The following is a 17761-nucleotide window of genomic DNA, read 5'->3' as shown; positions in this document are numbered from 1 at the left end:
CGTCGCCCCCCTCCCCCTGGTCGCACACAGGTTGGCGGCTGGACCGTGGACCACGTGTGTCTCCTCAGCTCCCTGTGCTCCCACCTCCACTGCTACTCCGCCCCCCCCTGCCGAGGTGAGTCCCCTCCCTCGCCCCTGCAGAGGCCTGACGGGGGGCGGCCCAGGGGGTCGGCGCCTTTGGCCCAGGGAGGAAGGGTTGGACTCGCCCTCGCTCCGGGACCAGGCCAATGCCCCCGAAGGATGCCCGGGGAGCGGGGGGCATCTTTCCTCGCCTACTGCTTCCCTCATGGGCCTCTTTTGGGATCCTCTAGACTGCGAGCCCACCGTTGGGTAGGGACCATCTCTATATGTTGCCAACTTGGACTTCCCAAGCGCTTAGTACAGTGCTGTGCACACAGTAAGCGCTCAATAAATGCGACTGGATGAATGAATGAATGAATGAATCTTCAGGGAGCCAAAGCTCCCCTCTTTGACCCGCTCTGCCATGCAACACCCCCTCTGTCCCGTCCCCGCCATACAGCGCTACCCTCAATCCCTCGTGCTGCAGGTTGAGGTCAGGTGACTCCGCTCCTAGGCCCGGGCTGCCGCGGTTCCCGCCTCCTCCACAGTGGCCGGAGAGGGGTCACCCCGGCTCTGACGCGCCCCTCGCCGGACCTCAGTTTCCCCGCCTGGAAAATGGATCTGAGATGAGGAGCTCACTCTGGGGGCAGGATGGGGGTGGCGGCAAACCCAGAGTGGGGGCTTAAGGTCTCCGGACTCGCGGGGGGAAACAGCGCCCGAGGCCCCTGCAAACTTCCTCCTCCTGTTCCTGATCCTGATTCTGGATCCAGGCAGAGCGGGAAGGAGGAGGAGAAGGAGGCCAGGACGGTGTGTGGCAGCTGCAGATTTGGGCTTAATGGTGGTGATGATGATGATGATGATGATGATGATGATGATGATGATGAATGTTATTACCAGCCTTCCCCCCAACCCCCCTTCGCCTTTGATTTGTCTTCCCTCTGGGCCCGGGAGGGAGGCCGAGACATGGATTATGCCCAGTGCACAGGGAGATAAACTGAGGCCCAGGAAGGTGAAAGTGTGTGTGTGTTTGGTTGGAGGGGGGTCGGGGTCTCCATCGCCATAGCTATCGGGCCGCTCTCTGCCTGGAAGAAGGGAGGCTCCAACCCACGAGCAGTGAGCGCTTTGCCCAGAGACCTGGAACATTGCGAGGAGACAGGGAGAGACAGAGACAGAGAGACAAAGAGAAAAAGAGGAGAGACAGAGACAGAGAATGAGAGAGAGGAGAGAGACAGACAGAAAAGGAGAAAGAGGGGGAGAGACAGAGAGACAGGCAGACAGAAAGAGAAGCAGCGTGGCTTAGTGGAGAGAGCCCGGGCTTGGGAGCCCGAGATCGTGGGTTCTAATCCTGGCTCTGCCACGTGTCAGCTGGGTGTCTTTGGGCCAGTCACTTAACTTCCCTATGCCTCAGTTACCTCATCTGTAAAATGGGGATGAAGATTGTGAGCCCCACGTGGGACAACCTGATCACCTCGTATCTACCCCAGCGCTTAGAACAGTGCTTGGCACATAGTAAGCGCTTAACAAATACCATCATCATCATTATTATTATTAAAGAGAAAGAGAGAGAAAAGAGACAGTGGGAGAGAGATAGGGAAAGAGAGAGGGGGAGAGAGACAGGAGAAAGTGAGGCAGGGAGAGAGAGAGACGGAGAGAGAGAGAGGAGGGAGATAAAGAGGCAGGAAGAGACAGAGGGAGAGACAGAGAGGCAGAAAGAGAGAGAGAGAGAGACAGAGGGAGAGAGAGGAGAGAGAAAAAGAGAGACAAAAAGAGGGAGATAGAGAGACAGAGGGAGAGAGAAATAGAGAGAAAGGGGCAGAAATAGAGGGGGAGAGAAGGAGAGACAGAGAGAGAAAGAGGAGACAGACGGAGAAGCAGAAAGACAGAGAAAGAGGGAGAGTGACAGGGAGAGACAGAGAGGCAGAAAGAGAAAGAGAGACACGGAGAGAGAAAGAGAAAAGAGAGGCAGAAAGAGACAGGGAGAGACAGAGAGGCAGAAAGGGGGAGAGGGAGAGACAGAGGAGACGGAGAGGCAGAGGCAGAAAGAGAGAGGGGACGAGAGAAAGAGAAAAGAGAGGCAGAAAGAGACAGAGGTAGAGAAAGAGGAGAGAGACAGAGAAGAGACAGAGGGAGAAAGAGAGAGAGAAAAAGAGACAAAAGGAGGAAGATAGAGAGGCAGAGGGGGAGAGAGAGAGGGGAGAGACAGAGGAACGACAGAGAGGCAGAAAGAGAGAGATCGGGAGAGAGAGAGAGACAGACAGGCAGAGGGAGAGAGAAATAGAGAGAGAGAAAGGGGCAGAAAGAGAGAGACAGAGGGAGGAGAGAGACAGAGAGGCAGAGAGAGAGACAGAGGGAGAGAGAAGAGACAGACAGAGGGAGAGAGAAGAGACAGAAAGAGACAAAAAGAGGGAGATGGAGAGAGAGATGAAAGAGAGGCAGAAGGAGGTAGAGGTGCAGAAAGAGACAGACAGAGGGAGAGAGAAGAGACAGAGGGAAAGAGAGGAGAGACAGAAAGAGACAAAAAGAGGGAGATGAGAGACGGAGAGAGAAAGGGAGAAAGAGAGAGAGGGGAGAGACAGAGAGGTAGAAAGAGAAAGAGACAGAGGGTGAGAGAGAGGAGAGACAGAGACAAAAAGGGGGAGATGGAGAGAGAAAGAGATGAAAGAGTGGCAAAAAGAGAGAGACAGAGGGAAAGAGACAGAGGGGCAGAAAGAGAGAGACAGAGGGAGAGAGAAGAGACAGAGGAGAGACAGAGAGACAAAAAGAGGGAGACAGAGATGGAGAAAGAGATACATGAGAGACAGAGGGAGAGAGACAAGAAGAGGGAGACAGAGAGACGGAGAGATGAAAGAGAGGCAAAAAGAGAGACAGAGGGAAAGAAACAGAGGGAGACAGAGAGATGAAAGAGAGGCAAAAAGAGAGAGACCGAGGGAAAGAGACAGGGGCAGAAAGAGACAGACAGAGGGAGAGAGGAGAGACAGAAAGAGACAAAAAGAAGGAGACAGAGAGATGGAGATGAAAGAGAGGCAAAAAGAGACAGACAGAGGAAAAGACGCAGAGGGGCAGAAAGAGACAGACAGAGGGAGAGAGGAGAGACAGACAAAAAGAGGGAGGGAGACGGAGAGATGAGAGGCAAAAAGAGGAGAGACAGAGGGGCAGAAAGAGACAGGCAGGGGGAGAGAGGAGAGACAGAAAGAGACAAAAAGAGGGAGAGAGACGGAGAGATGAAAGAGAGGCAAAAAGAGAGAGGGAGAGGGAGAGACGGAAAGAGACAAAAAGAGGGAGATGGAGAGACGGAGAGATGAAAGAGAGGCAAAAAGAGAGAGGGAGAGGGAGAGACGGAAAGAGACAAAAAGAGGGAGATAGACGGAGAGATGAGGCAAAAAGAGGGAGACAGGTGGGCAGAAGGAGACAGAGGGAGAGAGGGGAGAAGGAAAGAGACAAAAAGAGGGAGATAGAGAGACGGAGAGATGAAAGAGAGGCAAAAAGAGAGACAGAGGGAGAGGGGCAGAAAGAGACGGAGGGAGAGAGGGGAGACGGAAAGAGAGAAAAGGAGGGAGATGGAGAGACGGAGAGATGAGAGAAAGGCAGAAAGAGACAGAGGGAGAGGGAGAGACAGAAAGAGACAAAAAGAGGGAGATGGAGAGACGGAGAGATGAAAGAGGCAAAAAGAGACAGAGGGAGAGGGAGAGACAGAAAGAGACAAAAAGGGGGAGATGGAGAGACGGAGAGATGAAAGAGAGGCAAAAAGAGAGAGGGAGAGGGAGAGGGAAAGAAAGAGACGGAGGGAGAGAGGAGAGACGGAAAGAGAGAAAAGGAGGGAGATGGAGAGACGGGGAGATGAAAGAGATGAGAGAGACCGTCAGAGAGGGCGGGGGGTGGGGTGTGATAGGCGCCCTGTGTCGTCCCCCTTGGGGCCACCCGCTCTAACCCCCATCCCTCCCGCTGCGCCGGCCGCCCAGAGAGGCGGACCCCAAAGGGGCGGGGCCGCCGCCGCCGCCGCCGCCCCGGAGCGCGCGCGGGCGCGTGTCCGCGTGCGCGTGTCCGCGTGCGCGTGTCCGCGTGCGCGTGTCCGCGTGCGCGTGTCCGCGCGGGGGGGGGCGGGGGGCGCGGGCCCGGCGGAGTCCCGGTTGCCGTGGCGACCGCGGCGGGGGCGCGCGGGGGGGCGGGGGCGCGCGCGGAGCGGAGAGGAGAGGAGCCTGGGGCCGCAGGTAACGGGGGCCGGGGGCCGGGGGCCGGGGGGGGGGGGGGCGGCCGCCCCGGGTGTCCCTGCCCCCCCCCATCACCCCCGGGCACCGGGACATCTGTCAGTCACCTTGGCACGGGCAGGGCATCCATCTTCTCCGCCCCTGCCATCCTGGGCACCCGCCTGGCTCAGGGGGGGGGCACCTCCGGCCTCTCTCCAGAGCCCGCGGAGCGGGGGGGGATAATAATAATAATAATAATCATGATGATGGCATTTATTATGCGCTGACTATGTGCTAAGCGCCGGGGAGGATGCTACAAGGTGACCAGGTTGTCCCCTGGAGCATTCATTAAATGATGCCATTTATTAGGCGCTGACTACGTGCGAAGCACTGTTCTAAGCGCCGGGGAGGATGCAAGGTGATCAGGTTGTCCCCTGGGGCATTCATGAAATGATGGCATTTATTAGGCGCTGACTACGTGCGAAGCACTGCTCGAAGGGCTGGGGAGGATGCAAGGTGATCAGGTTGTCCCCTGGAGCATTCATGAAATGATGCCATTTATTACGCGCTGACTATGTGCGAAGCACTGCTCTAAGCGCTGGGGAGGATGCAAGGTGATCAGGTTGTCCCCTGGGGCATTCATGAAATGATGGCATTTATTAGGCGCTGACTACGTGCGAAGCACTGCTCTAAGCGCCGGGGAGGTTGCAAGGTGATCAGGTTGTCCCATGGGGCATTTATTAAATGATGCCATTTATTATGCACTTACTATGTGCAAAGCACTGTTTTAAGCGCTGGGGAGGTTACAAGGTGACCAGGTTGTCCCATGGGGCATTCATTAAATGATGCCATTTATTATGCGCCGACTACGTGCGAAGCACTGTTCCAAGCGCTAGGGAGGATACAAGGTGATCAGGTTGTCCCATGGGGCATTCATTAAATGATGCCATTTATTATGCGCCGACTACGTGCGAAGCACTGTTCTAAGCGCTAGGGAGGATACAAGGTGATCAGGTTGTCCCATGGGGCATTCATTAAATGATGGCATTTATTACGCGCTGACTACGTGCGAAGCACTGTTCTAAGCGCTGGGGAGGATACAAGGTGATCAGGTTGTCCCATGGGGAATTTATTAAATGATGGTATTTATTATGCACTTACTATGTGCAAAGCACTGTTCTAAGCGCTGGGGAGGATACAAGGTGATCAGGTTGTCCCATGGAGCATTTATTAAACGATGGCATTTATTATGCACTTACTATGTGCGAAGCACTGCTCTAAGCGCTGGGGAGGATGCAAGGTGATCAGGTTGTCCCATGGAGCATTTATTAAATGATGGCATTTATTATGCACTTACTATGTGCGAAGCACTGCTCTAAGCGCTGGGGAGGATGCAAGGTGATCAGGTTGTCCCCTGGAGCATTCATTAAATGATGGCATTTATTATGCGCTGACTACGTGCGAAGCACTGTTCTAAGCACTGGGGAGGACACAAGGTGATCAGGTTGTCCCTCGTTGGGCTCCCAGTCTTCATCCCCATTTGACAGATGAGGTCACCGAGGCCCAGAGAAGTGAAGTGACTTGCCCAAAGCCACACAGCTGAGAAGTGGCAGAGCTGGGATTTGAACCCATGACCTCCGACTCCAAAGCCCGGGCTCTTTCCACTGAGCCACGCGGGATGGGGGGCAGGGACACCTTGGGGGACTTTGGGGGACAGAAGCAGGAACTGGTCGCCCCAGAGCCAGGACTCCGGGGATCCTTTCCCAGGACCTGCCACCTAGGAGTGGTATCCTAAGGCCTTTGAGATCCCCTCCCCAGGGAATCCTGATCCCTTCTCCCCCCGCCACACCATTCATTTTTTTAAAAATAGCATTTATTAAGTGCTTACTATGTGCAAAGCACTGTTCTAAGCGCTCTAACCGATCATTCATTCGATCGTATTTATCATTCAATAGGAGTGGTATCCTAAGGCCTTTGAGATCCCCCCCCTAGGGAATCCTGATCCCTTCTCCCCCCACACCATTCATTTTTTAAAAAATAGCATTTATTAAGTGCTTACTATGTGCAAAGCACTGTTCTAAGCACTCTAAGCGATCGTTCATTCGATCGTATTTATCATTCAATAGGAGTGGTATCCTAAGGCCTTTGAGATCCCCCCTAGAGTATCCTGATCCCTTCTCCCCCAACACCATTCATTTTTTTTTTAAAAAAAATAGCATTTATTAAGCGCTTACTATGTGCAAAGCACTGTTCTAAGCGCTCTCAGCGATCATTCATTCGATCGTATTTATCATTCAATAGGAGTGGTATCCTAAAGCCTTTGAGATCCCCCCTAGGGTATCCTGATCCCTTCTCCCCCCACACCATTCATTTTTTTTTTAAAAAAATAGCATTTATTAAGTGCTTACTATGTGCAAAGCACTGTTCTAAGCGCTCTAAGCGATCGTTCATTCGATCGTATTTATCATTCAATAGGAGTGGTATCCCAAGGCCTTTGAGATCCCCCCCTAGGGTATCCTGGTCCCTTCTCCCCCCACACCATTCATTCTTTTAAAAAAATAGCATTTATTAAGCGCTTACTATGTGCAAAGCACTGTTCCAGGCGCTCCAAGCGATCGTTCATTCGATCGTATTTATCATTCAGTCGTATTTATTGAGTGCTTACTGTGTGCAGAGCACTGGACTAAGAGCTTGGGAAGTACATTTTTTTTTAAATAGCATTTATTAAGCGCTTACTATGTGCAAAGCACTGTTCCAAGCGCTCGAAGCGATTGTTCATTCGATCGTATATATCATTCAATCGTATTTATTGAGCGTTCACTGTGTGCAGAGCACTGGACTAAGAGCTTGGGAAGTACTTTTTTTAAAAAAATAGCATTTATTAAGGGCTTACTATGTACAAAGCGCTCTAAGCGATCGTTCATTTAATCGTATTTATCATTCAGTCGTATTTATTGAGCGCTCACTGTGTGCAGAGCACTGTACTAAGCGCTTGGGAAGTCCAAGTTGGCAACATATAGAGACGGTCCCGACCCAACAGCGGGCTCACAGGCTAGAGCGCTGACTGTGTGCAGAGCACTGGACCAGAGATTGAGAGAGGACACTTGTGACCTTAAAGAGACCCGTTCCCTGCCCACAGCTAGCATTTGGGCCTCAGTTACCTCATCTGTAAAATGGGGATCAAGACTGTGAGCCCCTTGGGACAACCTGATAACCTTGTAACCTCCCCAGTGCTTAGAACAGTGCTTTGCACATAGTAAGCACTTAATAAATGTCATTATTATTATTATTATTATTATTATTATTACTGTCTAGAGGGGGAGACTTACGTTAGTAGAAATAAATAAATGAGTTACAGATATCTCCAGAAGTGCAGTCCGTCTATCGGTTATATTTATCGGGCCCTTACCGTGCGCGGAGCACTGGACTACGCTTGGGACAGGACGTTGGGTAGGGACCGTCTCTATATGTTGCCAACTTGTACTTCCCAAGCGCTTAGTACAGTGCTCTGCACACAGTAAACGCTCAATAAATACGATTGATGATGATGATGACCCTATAACAACATGCCCGCCCACAAGGAGCTGAGGAGACAGGCATGGATATAGATACAAATGAATTAGGGATGAGTGCAGGAGGAAAAAAGGGAGCAAATCCAAGTCCCCACCTCTTGGCGCCGTTGAATTATTTATTCTTACCGCTCCCGGGAAAGGGGATCCTACTCGATATTTCCTCCGGGAAATGGCAGCAGGAGAGAGGCAGAGGAAGGATTTCCAAGGGTTCGGTGAGTCGCTGGGGCCGGAGGCGTTGGGAAACGGATCCGTCCCTTGCTTCGGAGACTTGGAGCGAGAAGGGAGGCTTTCAGGGCCGGAGGAGGAATCATCCAGCCCAGAGGCAGAGGGATGGATGAGATGATGATGATGATGATGATATTGGCATTTGTTAAGCGCTTACTATATCATCAGCATCATCACCAATCGTATTTATTGAGCGCTTACTATGTGCAGAGCACTGTACTAAGCGCTTGGGAAGTACAAATTGGCCACATCTAGAGACAGTCCCTACCCAACAGTGGGCTCACAGTCTAAAAAGGGGAGACAGAGAACAAAACCAAGCATACTAATAAAATAAATAGAATAGATATGTACAAGTAAAATAAATAAATAAATAAATAGAGTAATAAATATGTACAAACATATATACATATATACAGGTTGTGTTGTTCTGTAGGCTCTATCCAAATAATCCCATCCTATCAATAATAATAATAATAATAATGATGGCATTTGTTAAGCGCTTACTATGCACAAAGCACTGTTCTAAGCGCTGGGGCGGTTACCGGGTGATCAGGTTGTCTGCAAAGCACTGTTCTAAGCGCTGGGAGGGGATACAAAGTGATCAGGTTGCCCCATGTGGGGTTCACAGTCTTAATCCCCATTTTACAGATGAGGCAACTGAGGCTCAGAGAAGTTAAGTGACTCGCCCAAGGTCACACAGCCGACATGTGGGAGAGCGGGATTCGAACCCGTGACCTCCGACTCCAGAGCCCGGGCTCTTTCCACCGAGCCACGCTGCTTCAACCTGTCACCCTGGGATCCAGGGTGGAGGGGTAACAGAGCCTCGAAGCTCTGGTTCCAACCCGGACCCGCCCCTGCCCTCAGGAGATAGTTTTTCTTCCCCTTTGCCCTGAGTGTCACTTGGCAGGAGTGATAATACTCGTAATAACGATGATGGTTCTCATTCATTCATTCATTCAATCGTATTTATTGAGCGCTTACTGTGTGCAGAGCACTGGACTAAGAGCTGGGGAAGTACAGGCTGGCAACATCTAGAGATGGTCCCTACCCAACAGCGGGCTCACAGTCTAGAAGGGGAAGACAGAGAACAAACCATATTAACCAAATAAAATAAATAGAATATGTAAAAGTAAAATAGACAGAGTAATAAATACGTACAAAGATATATCCAGGTGCTGTGGGGAAGGAAAGGAGGTAAGGTGGGGGGGTGGCGAGGGGGAGGAGGAACTGAGGCATGGAGAAGTTCATTCATTCAATCGTATTTATTGAGCGCTTACTGTGTGCAGAGCACTGGACTAAGCGCTTGGGAAGTCCAAGTTGGCAACACATAGAGACGGTCCCTACCCAACAGCGGGCTCAGCGCTTAGTGTGTGCCAAGCACTGTCCTAAGCAATGGGATAGATCAGACTGGACCCAGTCCCTGTCCCGCATGGAGCTCACAGTCTTAGTCCCCATTTTCCAGATGAGGTAACCGAGGCCCGGAGCAGTGAAGTGACTTGCCCGAGGTCACACGGCAGACAGGTGGCGAAGCCCAGGCCCGTGTTCTGTCCTGCCCACCTGTGGGGTTGACTGGCTCCCCGGGGGATGTGCCGGGGGTGGGGTGGCACCATCCAGGGTCAGACAGAGGGGGCCTGGGGTGGTGCGGAGGCGGCGCCCCTCTCACCCTGCTTCTCAATCAATCAGTCGTATTTATTGAGCGCTTACTGTGTGCAGAGCACTGGACTAAGCGCTTGGGAAGTACAAGTTGGAAACATATAGAGACGGTCCCTACCCGTCCTGGTCTCGATGCCCCCCCGGGCTTAGTGAGTTGGGGATTTGTCAGGAGATGCCCAAGGATTTGAGCCCGTGGATAACAGGGGTACTGGCTTACCTACCTCCCCTCCCTTCTCTCCTTGTCCAGCCCAGCCCGCACCCTCCGCTCCTCTGCCACCGCTAATCTCCTCACCGTTAGGCCTCGTTCTCGCCTGTCCCGCCATCGACCCCCGGCCCCCGTCCTCCCCCGGGCCTGGAATGCCCCCAATCCCTCTGCCCATCTGCCAAGCTCGCTCTCTTCCTCCCTTCAAGGCCCTACTGAGAGCTCACCTCCTCCAGGAGGCCTTCCCACACGGGGCCCCTTCCTTTCTCTTCCCCTCGTCCCCCTCTCCATCCCCTCATTTTACCTCCTTCCCTTCCCCACAGCACCTGTATATATATGTCTGTACATATTTATTACTCTATTTATTTATTTTACTTGTACATATCTATTCTATTTATTTTATTTTGTTAGTATGTTTGGTTTTGTTCTCTGTCTCCCCCTTCTAGACTGTGAGCCCACTGTTGGGTAGGGACTGTCTCTATATGTTGCCAACTTGGACTTCCCAAGCGCTTAGTACAGTGCTGTGCACACAGTAAGCGCTCAATAAATACGATTGATGATGATGATGATGATGGCTTCCTCCCACACCCCTGAGGACAAGGGTCTGACTCCAGGAACTGACGCTGGACACACCCGGAGGACGCCTGGGCAACCATATCTGGCACTGTTGGGTAGGGACCGTCTCTATATGTTGCCAGCTTGTGCTTCCCAAGTGCTTAGTGCAGTGCTCTGCACACAGTAAGCGCTCAATAAATACGATTGATTGATTGATTGGCACCAGGAGGTGACGGGCTATGCCGGCTGAGAACCCCGGGACGCTGGGCTCCTTCCGTCTCTTCAACCCCCGGCCCCCGTTCTCTTTGGGAAAAGGTTCTGAGCCAAGGCCCGTGGAATCAGGAATTCAGGGAATTCCACCCTCTCATTGAGAAGCAGCGTGGCCCAGTGGGAAGAGCACAGGCTTTGGAGGCAGAGGTCATGGGTTCGAATCCCGCTCCGCCAACCGTCGGCTGTGTGACTTTGGGCAAGTCACTTCACTTCTCTGTGCCTCAGTTATGGGGATTAAAACCGAGTCCCCCGAGGGACAACCTGATCACCTTGTAACCTCCCCAGCACTTAGAACAGCGCTTTGCGCATAGTAAGCGCTTAACAAATGCCATTATCAGCGCTTAGAACAGTGCTCTGCACGTAGTAAGCGCTTAATACATGCCATCATCATCATCATCGTTTTACAGATGAGGTAACCGAGGCCCAGAGAAGTGAAGTGACTTGCCCGAGGTCACACGGCAGACACGTGGCGAAGCCGGGATTAGAACCCGTGGCCTTCGGATGCCCAGGCTCCTGGGGCATCTGAGTGTGCCCAAGGTCTCTACCAAGCCAGTGTCCGCGGAGCTGCCGTCCCCCAAGTCTGTGCCACATGGGCGCTGGTTGCGGGGGGACAAAGAGGGTGGGCACGGCTTCTTTCATTCAGTCGTATTTGTTGAGCGCTTACTGTGTGCAGAGCACTGTACTGAGCGCTTAAGGGCAAGGCTGGGCCGCCTCAACCCGCCGAGAACCTAGATGCCTCTTTTCCCCCTTCAGGGGTCAGCCGGGGCTGGTGACATCTGGTTCGTGGGCAGCTCTCCTCTGGTTCTTCAGCCTTCAGAAGCGCTTAGTACAGTGCTCTGCACACAGTAAGCGCTCAATAAATACGATTGATTGATTGATTGATTGATTGATTGAGAAAACTCCACCAGGGTGGGATCCGGCCTTGGGCGAAAACCCCAAAAAGGGGAGGACGCCAGCGGGGACGATCGTAACTCGCTTTGGGGCTGGAGGGAAGGGTGCTCCCCGGCCCGGGCGCTGGGGTGGAGAACCTGGTTGCCGCTCTCGGGCATCTCTAATCAATCAATCAATCAATCAATCAATCGTATTTATTGAGTGCTTACTGTGTGCAGAGCACTGGACTAAGCACTTGGGAAGTCCAAGTTGGCAACATCTAGAGACGGTCCCTACCCAACAGCAGGCTCACAGTCTAGAAGGGGGAGACAGAGAACAAAACCAAACATATTGACAAAATAAAATGTTGGCACATGAGAAGCAGCGGGGCTCGGTGGAAAGGAGCCCGGGCTTTGGAGTCAGAGGTCGTGGGTTCAAATGCCGGCTCTGCCAGTTGTCAGCTGGGTGACTTGGGGCAAGTCACTTCACTTCTCTGGGTCTCAGTTTCCTCATCTGGGAAATGGGGGTGAAAACTGTGAGCCCTTCTCTGGGTCTCAGTTTCCTCATCCGTAAAATGGGGGTGAAAACTGTGAGCCCCCCCGTGGGACAACCGGATCACCTTGTAACCTCCCCAGTGCTGAGAACAGTGCTTTGCACATAGTAAGCGCTTAATAAATGCCATCAGTATTATTATTATTATAAAATAAATAGAATATGTACAAGTAAAATAGAGTAATAAATACGTACAAACATATATACATATATATATATACATATATAAATACGTACAGACATATATACATATATATATACACATATATATGTATATATGTCTGTACGTATTATATATGTATATATATGTATATATATGTATATATGTTTGTACGTATTTATATATGTGTATATATATGTATATATGTATATATATGTGTATATATGTATATATATGTATATGTGTATTTATATATATATATATATATATATATATATATATATATATATATATATATATATATATATATATATATATATATATATATATCTAGGACTCCGTCTAGGGGCCCGAGGACTCGAGTGTGTCGGAGACATTGCCACCCCCAGCCCAGTGTAGAGGGGAACGCGACTGCTGGGTCTCTGGAGAGGAAGGGGCCTCAGAGGCTCTCCGTGGAGCGTCCTACCCGCTTCATGGACCTCAGTCACCCCTTCAGGGAAATGGGCTGATGAGTGGGGTTAGGGCCAGTATCGGGTGGCGGGGCTGCTCGCAGAGGAAGGGTTGGCACGGCTGCTTATCCCCGAGCTCTTACTCACCCGCCGTCTGGTTTCTTTACTCACCTGTCGCCTCTTTGGGGTCTTTTCCCCCCCCTCTAACCCGCCGTCATCTCTTCCAGACGTCTGGCATGTGGGCACCTAGTCGGCAGGGGAGCACGGGCGACGTTGTGTCGTTCCGTCTGATTGTGTGTGTTGTAGTGGGTGCGTGCGTTGGTAGCATTCCCGTCTCCATCTTGTGCCTGCGTCTGTGTGTCCCGATGTTTTCTCTGCGTGTCTCCGAGTGGGTCAGCGACTCTGGGTCTCGGTGGATTTGTGACACCGTGAGTCTGTGTCTTCGGGCTCCGGCTGTCGCCCGGAGTCCGTTTGTATTTGTGGACTCGCGTCTTCACCCCTGTTGCGTTCACTAGTAGTTATTGAGCGCCAACCGTGTGCAGAGCACTGTACTGAGCGCTTGGGAAGGTCCAACACATCAGCAATTTGTGCGGGGGACTCTGATTGTGTCTACGTGCGTACCTCTACCCGTTTGCGTCTCTGAGTGTGTGCAAAATCCGTCTCTCTGGGTGTCAGGCCCTGCGCGTGTATGTGCCTGTCTCTGCGTGTGTGAGCGTCTGTGTGTCTGCCCGGGTGTCTGGTTGTGTGTGTGTCTGCGTCTCTGCTTCTCTGGGCGTGTGTCCGTTTCCGCCTGTTTGGGTCTTGCTCTCTGTGGCCCCGACTGCTTGGATGGGCGTGTGCGTGTTGGTGTGTCTGTGACAGTATGTATCTCGGTCCCTGTGTCCCTTTCTGCCCGTACGTCTGGGACTACATCTTGCGCGCGTGTGTGTTTGTGGCGGCATTGATCTCGGGCCCGGTGGCCTCAGCCTGCCCGTAGATGTGCGTGTGTGTTTGTGGCGGCATTGATCTCGGGCCCTGTGGCCTCAGCCTGCCCGTAGATGTGCGTGTGGCTTTGTGACAATATGCATCTCGGCGTGTGTGTGTGTGTCGAGGAAGCTCTCCGTCCTCTGCAGGGCCTTTCATCATTGCTGAGCTGCGCGGACATGACTCCCATTCCAATCAGCTCCGTCCCCCCGCCCCTCTCCGTCCCCTTGTGTCCTTCCATGTGGTCGTCACCCGCCCCACCGCCCACGTGGGTCCGGGCTGCCGGCCCCCCAACCCGCCGGGCGCGCCCGCTTTCGTTGGCACTGGACTACCGTCGTCCGCCATTGCGGTGCCCACCCTGACCCCCCAACGCCGCATCCTCCCTTCCCCTCCCGTGCCCTGGCACGGTGCCCTCCAAGCCTCCCCCGTCCCCGGCCTTGGGTGGGCCGGCTCTGGTCGGGGGGCATGAGGGGCAGGCCCCCCGTGCCAGGCCCCCGGCGGGGCCGCTGCCATCTGCCGCCTCTCTCGTCCTCCCGCCGGCTCTTGCGGGCAGAGGGCCCGCCGTCCACACCGTGCGGCCTTCTCTCTCATCTCACTCGGATCCGGGTTCGGGGCCGTCTAGAGGGAGGCTCCTAACTCTTGGGGCGAAAGGGGATGTACTGGGAGACCCCCACCCAAGCCCCCCGAGGAACGGATGCTTTCCGTAGCGGCGGGATGGAGAGGACTGGGGGCATGACCCCTTCTTCCTCATCCCTTCCTGGAATTTAGGGCGCTCTCCTCACCTTTTCCCCCAACCCCCGGATCAGGACGGGGCAGGGGGTGCGGCCGTCAGCCGCCCTCCGCCCCTCAGCCCAGCCTTGGGGGGCTCCAGGGAAGAGTCCGTCCCCCCCTCGCAGGCCCCCCCAACCCAAAAACGGGGTCTTAATGGTGTTTTCTCTCGTTTCCGTTAGCAACCCAACTACTGGAGCTTTAAGGTCAGTACCTCCGATTTCTCCCGCTTCTGGGCCCACGCATGCGCTTGCCCCCCACGCGTGGGCGCGGGCACAGGCTGGCGTGTGCGGGACGGGGCCCGGCCGGGGCGCAGGCCGCGGGGGACGGGGGCGGCCGGGGCCGCGGGCACGGGGGCATCGGTGGGGGCCGGCCTGACCAACAGCCTTCTAGACTGGGAGCCCGCTGTTGGGTAGGGACCGTCTCTATACGTTGCCAACTTGGACTTCCCAAGCGCTTAGTACAGTGCTCTGCACACAGCAAGCGCTCGATAAACACGACTGAATGAATCCCCAAGCCCCGCTGCTCGCCCACGGCCCAGGTCCGCAGCAGGGGAAGGGCCCGGATGACCCCTGACCCCCGGCGGGACCACCCAATCAATCAATCAATCAATCATATTTATTGAGCGCTTACTGTGTGCAGAGCACTGTACTAAGCGCTTGGGAAATACAGGTTGGCTCGGCGGGCATGGCCGACACCCACTAGGCCGGGAGAAGCAGCACGGCCAGTGGCAAGAACCCGGGCTTGGCGGTCAGGGGACGCGGGTTCTAATCCCGGCTCCGCCGCTGATCTGCTGGGCGATTAAGTCGCTTCGCTTCCCTGGGCCTCAGTTACCTCGTCTGTAAAATGGGGATTAAGACTGTGAGCCCCACGTGGGGCAACCTAATTACCTTGTATCTAGAGAAGCAGCGTGGCTTCTCTACCTGGGCTTTGGAGTCAGAGGTCATGGGTTCGAATCCCGACTCCACCACCTGTCTTCTGTGCGACCTTGGGCAAGTCACTTAACCTCTCTGAACCTCAGTTACCTCATCTGTAAAATCGGGATTAAGACGGTGAGCCCCACGTGGGGCAACTTGATCACCTTGTATCCCCCCAGCGCTTAGAACAGTGCTCTGCACATAGTAAGCGCTTAACAAATGCCATCATTGTTATTATTATTACCAGCGCTTAGAACAGTGCTCGGCACGTAGTAAGCGCTTAACAAACACCATTATTATTATTATTATTATTATTATTATTATTATTATTACCACTCTGATGCCACTGCCCCTGACAGGAGGAGGTGCCTAGCCTGTGTTGGACGCCTTGCCCACCTTCTCCCTGGGGATGTTGTGGCCTGGCTACTTCAGGCTACTCAAGGCTACTTCACCTGGGGGCTCAGGAGGAAACTGAGGCTAGGTCACCTCCCCTACCCACTCACTGTGGGGAAGGGGGAACTCGGGCCTTAGTTGTTTCCCGGAGCAGAGAAGCCACAAGCTCCCTACCTCTGTCCCCTGCTCCCTTCCTCTCTCTCTCTCTCTCCCTTTTTTTTTGGTAACAATATTTGCTAAGCGCTTACTATGTAGCGAGCGCCGTTCTAAGCTCTGGGGTAGGCCCAAGATAATCAGGTTGAACCCCGTCCCTGTCTCAGATGGGGCTCACGGTCTTAATCCCCAAGTTTACAGATGAGGTGTCGGAGGCATAGAGACGTTAAGAGATTTGCCCAAGGTCACCCAGCAGACCATTCATTCGTTCATTCATTCAATCGTATTTACTGAGCGCTTACTGTGTGCAGAGCACTGGACTAAGCGCTTGGGAAGTCCAAGTGGGCAACATAGAGAGACGGTCCTTACCCAACAACAGTGGGCTCGCAGGCTAGACCAGTGGCGGAGTCAGGATTAGAACCCGGGTCCTTCTGACCCCCAGGCCCGTGCTCTAACCACTCGGCCACGTCGCTTCTGCCCGCTCCTCTTCCCCCGTCCTTGCAGCCAGATAGTCCTACTGAGATTTTTACTTTCCCCCCCCTTTTCCCCTGTAGTTTCAGCCGGGAACACCTCCTCCCCCTCTCCATCCCCCCCGCCTTACCTCCTTCCCCTCCCCACAGCACCTGTATATACGTTTGTACGGATTTATTACTCTATTTATTGATTTATTTTACTTGTACCTATTTATTCCATTTATTTTATTCGGTTAATACGTTTAGTTTTGTTCTCTGCCTCCCCCTCCTAGCCCGTGAGCCCGCTGTTGGGTAGGGACCAGCTCTAGACGTTGCCAACTTGGACTTCCCAAGCGCTTAGTCCAGTGCTCTGCCCACAGCAAGCGCTCAATAAATGCGATGGAATGAATGAATATGTACTATTTTATATATTTTGTTAGTGAGGGGCATCTAGCTTTACTTCTGTTTATTCTGATGACTTGAAAGCTGTCCACGTTTTGTTTCGTCGTCCGTCTCCCCCTTCTAGACTGTGAGCCTGCTGTTGGGTAGGGACCGTCTCTAGACGTTGCCAACTTGGACTTCCCAAGCGCTTAGTCCAGTGCTCTGCCCACAGCAAGCGCTCAATAAATGCGATGGAATGAATGAATATGTACTATTTTATGTATTTTGTCAGTGAGGGGCATCTAGCTTTACTTCTGCTTATTCTGATGACTTGAAACCCCTCCACGTTTTGTTTCGTCGTCTGTCTCCCCTTTCTAGACTGTGAGCCCGCGGTTGGGTAGGGACCGGCTCTAGATGTTGCCAACTTGGGCTTCCCAAGCGCTTAGTCCAGTGCTCTGCCCACAGCAAGCGCTCAATAAATACGATGGAATGAATGAATATGTACTATTTTATATATTTTGTCAGTGAGGGGCATCTAGCTTTACTTCTGCTTATTCTGATGACTTGAAACCCCTCCACGTTTTGTTTCGTCGTCTGTCTCCCCCTTCTAGACTGTGAGCCCGTGGTTGGGTAGGGACCGTCTCTAGACGTTGCCGACTTGGACTTCCCAAGCGCTTAGTCCAGTGCTCTGCCCACAGCAAGCGCTCAATAAATACGATGGAATGAATGAATATGTACTATTTTATATATTTTGTCAGTGAGGGGCATCTAGCTTTACTTCTGCTTATTCTGATGACTTGAAACCCCTCCACGTTTTGTTTCGTCGTCTGTCTCCCCTTTCTAGACTATGAGCCTGCGGTTGGGTAGGGACCGGCTCTAGATGTTGCCGACTTGGGCTTCCCAAGCACTTAGTACAGTGCTCTGCCCACAGGAAGCGCTCAATAAATACGATGGAATGAATGAATATGTACTATTTTATATA

General features: G+C 52.8%; 1 protein-coding gene across 1 annotated transcript in view; it reads left to right on the top strand.

Annotated features, from left to right (window-relative positions):
• Positions 1-17761, top strand: part of SRCIN1 (SRC kinase signaling inhibitor 1) — a 118005-nt gene that overhangs the window by 53179 nt on the left and 47065 nt on the right. Inside the window, exon 3 of the mRNA XM_038753839.1 lies at positions 14666-14689. Coding sequence (XP_038609767.1) covers positions 14666-14689 — 24 coding nt within the window. The remainder of the gene's footprint in view (positions 1-14665; positions 14690-17761) is intronic.

Source organism: Tachyglossus aculeatus, chromosome 11, assembly GCF_015852505.1.
Source record: "Tachyglossus aculeatus isolate mTacAcu1 chromosome 11, mTacAcu1.pri, whole genome shotgun sequence".
In the NCBI taxonomy this organism is placed as follows: domain Eukaryota; kingdom Metazoa; phylum Chordata; class Mammalia; order Monotremata; family Tachyglossidae; genus Tachyglossus; species Tachyglossus aculeatus.
The sequence above is the reverse complement of the archived record's forward strand: the minus strand, read 5'-3'. Positions and strand labels throughout refer to the sequence as shown.